The sequence below is a fragment of the Scardinius erythrophthalmus genome, assembly GCF_964197995.2.
Source record: "Scardinius erythrophthalmus genome assembly, chromosome: 24".
Taxonomy (NCBI): domain Eukaryota; kingdom Metazoa; phylum Chordata; class Actinopteri; order Cypriniformes; family Leuciscidae; genus Scardinius; species Scardinius erythrophthalmus.
This window is the reverse complement of record NC_138244.1, coordinates 11347691-11355833: the sequence shown is the minus strand read 5'-3', so window position 1 is coordinate 11355833 and position 8143 is coordinate 11347691. Positions and strand designations below refer to the sequence as shown.

At 43.8% G+C, this 8143-nt stretch overlaps 1 protein-coding gene across 1 annotated transcript; it reads right to left on the bottom strand.

Annotated features, from left to right (window-relative positions):
* Nucleotides 1-4718: 4718 nt before the first annotated feature.
* LOC308684485 (olfactomedin-4-like) lies at nt 4719-7950 on the bottom strand. The gene is made up of 5 exons (XM_081355723.1): nt 7885-7950; nt 7588-7710; nt 7225-7443; nt 6501-6654; nt 4719-6424 (listed from the first exon to the last, which is right to left on the bottom strand). The coding sequence occupies exons 1-5, from the start codon at nt 7939-7941 to the stop codon at nt 5595-5597; spliced, it is 1383 nt and encodes a 460-aa protein (XP_081211849.1). The 5' UTR covers nt 7942-7950; the 3' UTR covers nt 4719-5594.
* Nucleotides 7951-8143: the final 193 nt, after the last annotated feature.

The following is an 8143-nucleotide window of genomic DNA, read 5'->3' as shown; positions in this document are numbered from 1 at the left end:
CAAACAGGGCATTAAATACATGCACAACGAGGGGAAAACGAGAGACAGCTGGTGATTACAATTACCAACACCTGGGTGTAAAACACAGACAGGAATTGTGGGGGATGAAGTTCATGTGCATGACACCGTGGGGAAAAGGAGGACATCTAGTGGATACACGGGGAACACAACCAGACACTGTGACATTACCCCCCTTCAACGGAGTGGCTCCCAGACACTACAAGACAGGACAAGAAACAAAACAAAAGCTCAGGAGGGAGGTGGCCCGGTGGAGGACCAGGGGGAGGGATGGGGGGGCCAGGTCCATGCGGGGAAACAGACACAAGGGGCAACAGACTCCATGAGGACCAGAGAAACATAGACAGTAGAACGGGGAAACAGAGGAAAACAAATAGTTCATCAGGCGGTCGGGGCAAGGGAAACGGACCATCGGGTGGCCGGGGCGATGCGAAAAGTTCATCTGGCGGCCATGGCGCAGACTCTTCCTCAGGCGGCCAGGACGGTGAAGACCCCTCGGGCGGCCACGGCGGTGAAGAACCCTCGGGCGGCCAGGGCGGAGACTTTCCCTCGGGCGGCCAGGGTGGAGACCTTCCCTCGGGCGGCCAGGGTGGAGACCTTCCCTCGGGCGGCCAGGGCGGAGACCTTCCCTCGGGCGGCCAGGGCGGAGACCTTCCCTCGGGCGGCCAGGGCGGAGACCTTCCCTCGGGCGGCCAGGGCGGAGACTCTTCTTCGGGCGGCCAGGGCGGAGACTCTCCCTCGGGCGGCCAGGGAACAGGCACCGGCTCAGGAACAGACATCACCGGCTCGGGCACTGGAACTGGCACCACCGGCTCGGGCACTGGAACTGGCACCACCGGCTCGGGCACTGGAACTGGCACCACCGGCTCGGGCACTGGAACTGGCACCACCGGCTCGGGCACTGGAACTGGCACCACCGGCTCGGGCACTGGAACTGGCACCACCGGCTCGGGCACTGGAACTGGCACCACCGGCTCGGGCACTGGAACTGGCACCACCGGCTCGGGCACTGGAACTGGCTTGGGCACTGGAACTGGCACCACCGGCTCAGGCACTGGAACAGACACCACCGGCTCGGGCACTGGAACTGGCACCACCGGCTCGGGAACTGGCACCACCGGTTCAGGAACAGAACTCACCGGCTCGGGCACTGGAACTGGCACCACCGGCTCGGGCACTGGAACTGGCTCGGGCACTGGAACTGGCACCACCGGCTCAGGCACTGGAACAGACACCACCGGCTCGGGAACAGACACCACCGGTCCAAGTGTGTGCATAGCCCACACACACCACATGGCTGTGGCCATAATGGCCAGTGTCGCGGTCACTGAGGGCTCAGGAACAGACGCCTCCGGCTCCGGCTCTGGATCCGGCAGGACTAGCAGCGTGGGCGGGGCCGGCAGGGCTAGCAGCCCATGGACGGCCTCCGGGGCGGCCCTCCTCACCGCGGTAGCAGCAACGACCTCCGAGACAGCTTCCCTCTCCACAGCCGCCGTGGCTTCAGAGACAGCTTCCTCCTCCACAGCCGCAGTTGCTTCAGAGACATTGGGGGAATTGGGGGTCTTCCTTCTCCTCCGTCGCTTACGGCGGTGAGGTGCCGGCTCTGAGCTGGGCTCTGGGGTTTGAGCGGTGTCTGTGCTGGGCAGCGGGGATGCGCACTCTGTGCTGGGCAGCGGCGATGCACTCTCTGGGCTGGGTAGCGGCGATGCACTCTCCGGGCTGGGCAGCGGTGATGCACTCTCCGGGCTGGGCAGCGGCGATGCAGCTTTCTTTGAACTGAGCAGCGATGAAGCCTTCCTTGAGCTGGGCAGCGATGAAGCTTTCTCTGAACTGGGCAGCGATGAAGCTTTCTCTGAGCTAGGCAGCGATGAAGCTTTTCTTGAGCTGGGCAGCAGTGCAGCTTTCTCTGAACTGGGCAGCGATGAAGCTTTCTTTGAGCTGGGCAGCGATGAAGCTCTCTCTGAACTGGGCAGCGATGCAGCTTTCTCTGAACTGGGCAGCGATGATGCAGGGGAGGCGGTTGTATCCCGCTGGCTTCGATGGTGGAGATACATCGTGAACCTCACAAAATCCAAAATTTCCAGCCCCTTCATTTCCCATTGGGGCAATGGATCGTCCAAACAACCATTAAGGATATCCTTAAGGGAGGCGTCATTGTGGCCTAGGTCTTGTGCCATTCTGAAGAAGGTTTTAGAAAATTCACTTACAGCTTGACCCCGTTGGCGTAAGCCCATCAATTCCTGAAACCTTCTCCTCCTCTCCTTCTGAGTGATGGTGGAAGGAGCCTCAACCACCGAACTGCTGGATCCCTTCATTTTGGTGGATCAATCTGTCACGACCGCACAGAGAGAAAAGGGCACAGGATCCAAATGCAGTGTGGTGAGGCTTTATTTTCAGGGCAATCCAAAAATCAAGGTCCAAACACAGGCAGGGGTCGAAAATCCAGACAGGCAATATCAAAACAACAAACAGGCAAGGAAAACACGAGAACTGGAGCGGCGTGACATACAACATTGATCCACAAGGAACACAAGACAAACAGGGCATTAAATACATGCACAACGAGGGGAAAACGAGAGACAGCTGGTGATTACAATTACCAACACCTGGGTGTAAAACACAGACAGGAATTGTGGGGGATGAAGTTCATGTGCATGACACCGTGGGGAAAAGGAGGACATCTAGTGGATACACGGGGAACACAACCAGACACTGTGACATATATATGTGTGTATATATATATATATATATATATATATATATATATATATATATATATATATATATGTATATATATATATATATATATATATGTGTGTGTGTGTGTGTCTATATATATATGGAGGGCCCAAGCCGGTGACACCGCCACCCAGAGATGTATAAAGTACTAGAGACCCAGACTTGAGTAAAAGTACAAGTGCTCTATCAAAAAAGTGACTTGAGTAGAAGTTGAAGTGCTCTTTAAGCAGAATACTTAAGTAGAAGTACTAAAGTATTCAACATTTTTTGTACTTAAGTATTGCAAGTAGTTTATTTTAAAATGTACTACTCAAGTACTGAAAGTAAAAGTACAAGTATTGTGTTATGAAGTTATTAAAGAAAACAGTCAAACGTTTGAACATCATATTTGTTTATATAATTTCAAATGTTTAGGACACTCACAATTAATTTGGCTGAAGCAGCAGTACAAGGAAATGAATGTTCAAGAACACCTTAACACACTGAGCTTAACTCTTTGTAAAGAAAAACAGATCAAATATGTCCCTTCCCCCTCTAAAGCATCCCTCTCTTCTCTTCCCTGCTTGTGCCTTTTTTCTCTACAGCTTATTGGGTATTTATCAGCATGTAACAGCGATCTCTGGAAACTTTGTTTATGTCAGGGAGTTCCTGGAATGGCTCTTCTTCATGTGTTCCACTAATGTGGACTAATGTGCATAGGGCGCCCTTAGGCTGCCAGTATGGACTGAAAACCTAGAGATCCAGCGCTCATAATGATTACATCAGCCCATTTTGGTTATAATAATTTAAATAAATATTATTCCTCTCTATAGAAATCTAAGGTAAACCTATGAAATCTATCAAAATCGGGTACATTTTTGAGCTAAAAGCCCTGAGGGACATGGACATCGTTTGGTCAAGCACTTTCATGACGACCGCACATGAGTTTTTTTTTTTTTTTTTTTCTGAATGGGTGCGGCTGACGCTCATAATTCATATTAAAGGTATCGACTATTTTTTCCTGATATATAACTGACACAAATTAAGACATAACTGTCCCTATAAGTTTCTCAGAATAAAATAGTGCTCACATACTGAAACTTGAGTTTTATATCATTTTAATAATATAGTTTGTCAAGGTCTGCCTCCAGTTACATTACATTACATTACATATAGTAGCCTAACTTTAAACTATTTAAACAAGTAACGGACGATTCAGTTCATCGGCGTCCTCATGACAGCTAACAGTTACGCACTTCAATCTATATGAATTGTCTTTCACTCCGACAAATGAAAACATGGACTAGTAGGGCCGGGAGTGGTCTCCTTCCTCACCCTCACCCTCACCCTCACCTCCACTGCCACGATCACTCGAAGTTCTGGTTCTTCCATCTCGAAACAAATGAACAAAGCTCAAGTGTTCTCACTGGAGGCAGACAGCAGAGCGAAAGGCAGAACGGGAGCACGCGCGGTCTTCTTGATCGCTTGATTCACTGGGCTAGCTTCATCAAACCTGGTGACAGAGCCATCTACCGCTCTGGCAGTGATAATATGGGTTTGGAATGATTCGTAACATTTTTATAATTGTAACGAGTAACGATGCAGCACATAAAAAAGTATCGGAGTAAAAGTATTACACTCGCCGAAAATATGTACTGAAGTAAAAGTGGAAGTAGGAGAAAAAAATAATACTCTAGAAAAGTACAGATACTGCCTTTTAGTACTTAAGTACAGTAGTGAAGTAGTTCTACTTCGTTACTATACATCTCTGCCGCCACCCCACCGGCTTGGGCCCGCAATCGCTGCTCGCAGCTATATTTATATATACATTTAGAAATAAAAATTTATACAAATTGAGTTGTGGCTTAATGATCATAGGGAAATGTGAGTCCCATGGCCAAACCATTTGAGAAACCTGCTGAAAAATCCAATATGGATTCCATTCTGTTAGGAGATAGCAGACACAGAGAGAGGTGGATCGGTGACAGCACAGTGCTTTATTGAACAGCAATCACAAACAGGTAAGTGATGATCACAGATGATGGTACAGTATATTGTGACTATATCAACAATATTTTGTGCTCTTGACTGCAATGACATATCTTTTACTATGTGGACTTTTTGGAATCATCGCATGCCTATAGACTAAACACATAATATGCATGTACATGCCATCAACATTTTCACAGATTCACGTTTTTGAAGTTTACACAGAGATGATAATGGTATCGCTTTCAAAACCTGTTTAAAAAACTTGCACTTTGAAATCTACTTCAAAGTTTGCGTTCTCAGGTCATCACAACGCCATTGTCGTGTAAATGAACAGCCAGAATGCATTAAAGGTTTTCTGTTTTCAGTTGAAAACGGTGTCGTGTAAGTGGCCCCTAAGTTAATAACAATGGAAATGTAATAAATTAAAAACTTACTTAAGCTAGACGAAGACTTTCTTCTAGAGCTGCTGTACAGCGAAAACAATCTTTGTTGCATTAATTTCCTATTATCACTGGAAAGCTGCTTTAAACAATCTGTATTGTCAAAAGCGCTATTTAAATTACATATTTGGCAGTGATTTTGCTGTTGCGAAAGGGATGTTGTTGATGTCTGTTGTATTTTATAAGGTACTTTTGTATTTTTGATGTTTGTCTGTATTTGTCATTTGGTGTTGGTGATGACTGAAGGGTGTCACAGACAAAAAATTATTTCCGAAAGGACAATAAACTAAACTTATCTTAACTTAAATAAAGGTGACTTGACTTGTTTGCCTTTGTTTCCTTTGCTGCCTTGTTTGTCTCCATTGTTACCCATGTTTGTTTCTATAGCAATTGATTTCAAGTTCATTGTTAAAGTTCATTGTAGACTTACTCAAAGATGAGCTCGTAAGTTAGAATGTAGGCTTCACTGTAGACATACAGCAGATGATCTCTGGGGTCGTAGTTTAGAAACTGAATATTAGTCTGCATCTTCTTAATGTGAATTCTCAAATCGTATCGCTCTTCTTTTGTTTTGGTGTCATAAGAGTAAAAGATCTCTTCAGTTTCTTGATCTAGGTAACGAGTAGCATAAAGCACACCGCACACCATGAAGGTGTTTGTGGCAGTCCTTTTGTGAAGAGAAGTGGACCATGTTTGGTTCAAAACAGGAGGGTTACTAGTCTCAACTTTACTGATCATCACATTTCCAAAGTTGCTTGTGGTTGCGTATATAACATAGACGCCTGATTCATCTGTGGCAAAATCCATATCTGTATAGGCGTATGTTGCGCCGAGGTGTGCGAAAGGAAACTTGTTGTTGTAACCTGCATCATTAGGTAAATCAACAGTACTGACAGAACGAGTCGTCATGTTGAACTGACAGACGGAGTGTGTGTTGTAACAGTTATAATAGAACGCATTGTCGTACATGACCATGTTTGGCCCCTGAATTGTGTTTGTTGTGGGGTTGGAGCTTGATATATAGGTATCTGTTGGTCCTATACCCAATATAATAGAACTCATACTACTGCACTGGCGGATAAAGTTGCCATATACATTACTACTTGACAGAACCACGAGCCAGTACTTGTTCTCGTCTCCTGGAGCCGGCTTTGCATCTCGACCCCAAGCACCGAAAGTGTAGGATGTTTCATACACAGTGAGGGAATATGTTCTGGGTCCTGAAACATTGACCATGCGGCCCAGACCACAGCGACCTAAAAATAAAACAAATATGAAAGTCTAATACTTTAACACAGGGGTGTAGCTGTGGCTACGTAAGTTTATACATGCCTGGGGAAAGTGTAGGAGCTGGTGTTGTACTATTGAGCACATCTTTGCACCGTTCCATGTCCTTCTTAACACGCTGGTTCTCTCGCTCTTTCACCATCACCTGTGTGTGGTCAAACTTCTCCAGCTCCACCGTCGTTTCCTCCATATCCTGAAGCTGTAGGAATGAAGGTTTAAATAAGAATAAGCAAAATGCACATAATTCACGAAATGTCCCAGTGAAATAGCATTGAGGAATTGTGGACCTGAAAATTAAAAAAAGAAAAAAAGAAAAAAGAAAAATGCAAATAATAAATAAATTACTTAAAAATCTATTTAAGATTTATTTGATTAATTAATATTCATATTTTTTCATTGGTCTGACATAAATTTGTACATAATGCAAAACACTGCAGAAAAGAATAAAAAATAAAAACAAATAAATAAAATGTATGAAATATTTCTAATTAATTTAAATACACTGTATTTAAATCAAATGTTTACATTTATTTTAAATAAACATGTACATTTAATTATTTTAAACATTTAATGTTATACATTTTTAAAATTATCATGTTCTGCGACACCTAATATGACTACGAAACAATATGTTTGATATTTTTATCTTTTTTGTACACCTACTGAAAATGATCCATTTTGATTAGGAATTAATATGACACTTATAAATAAACACATTGTATAAAATTGTAATAGAAATGTAAAAGAGCTGTGGTGTAGATAAATTCACCTCTGCTGCAGTCTCTCCACTGAGCAGCTGGTAATTGTTGGTGGTCCTGTTGAGTTTATCCAGAAGGTCTTGAATCTCCGCTAACTCTAATTCAATAATGCGTAGAGACACGGATGCAAACAGATTTCCATTGTCTTCTTTTTCCAGCATGGACACATTGTCCAGAAGCTGCCAGATACGACGTTGTAGACCCAACACAAGCCTGTCAATCTCTGTCATCTGCACACATTTGAAGAGAACACAATTTTGCTTTAATAACAGATTGTATAGAATTATATGCCAAACTGTAAAATTAGTTTTTAACTTACATGACTGATTTGCAAATCATAAAAATCACAATTCTATGTATTGATATTTTTATACCTTTTCTGAAGTGATGTTCCCTGTGCATTTTGAAGCCATGAACTCAACGTTCTTGAGTTTATTCTCAGGAAAAGTAGGATCAGAATTTTGCAGCTCACACACACAGTCCTCCCCTCTCGTTGACTGTGGAGACGGAATAACAGGGTTATTACTGTACATAACAAAATTAATTCCAACATACAAGCAAAATTACACCTTAAAAAAAATATAACCAAATTTGCTAAACACTTTTTTGAAAATAGTGTCAGAAACAATGTAAAAAATAATAATGTTAATATAAGGACAGTTCAATTTTACCTGTGATAAAATTAGAGGAATGACGACCATCAAAATGAACATGTTTGACTGACTCATGTTTGAGTTGGGAATGATTGGGATCCTGTAGCCTTGAGAATAAAAAGACAGAAGCAGAGATTTAAAGCCACAAACCCAGGATTGGTCAGTAAGTCAACAGTGCTGACATGAGAAAAATTATGAAATAAGGAAGTTCATCACCTGATCCTGCAAATACTTTGAGATTGTAAATGGGTTTGCTTAACTATATATATATATATAT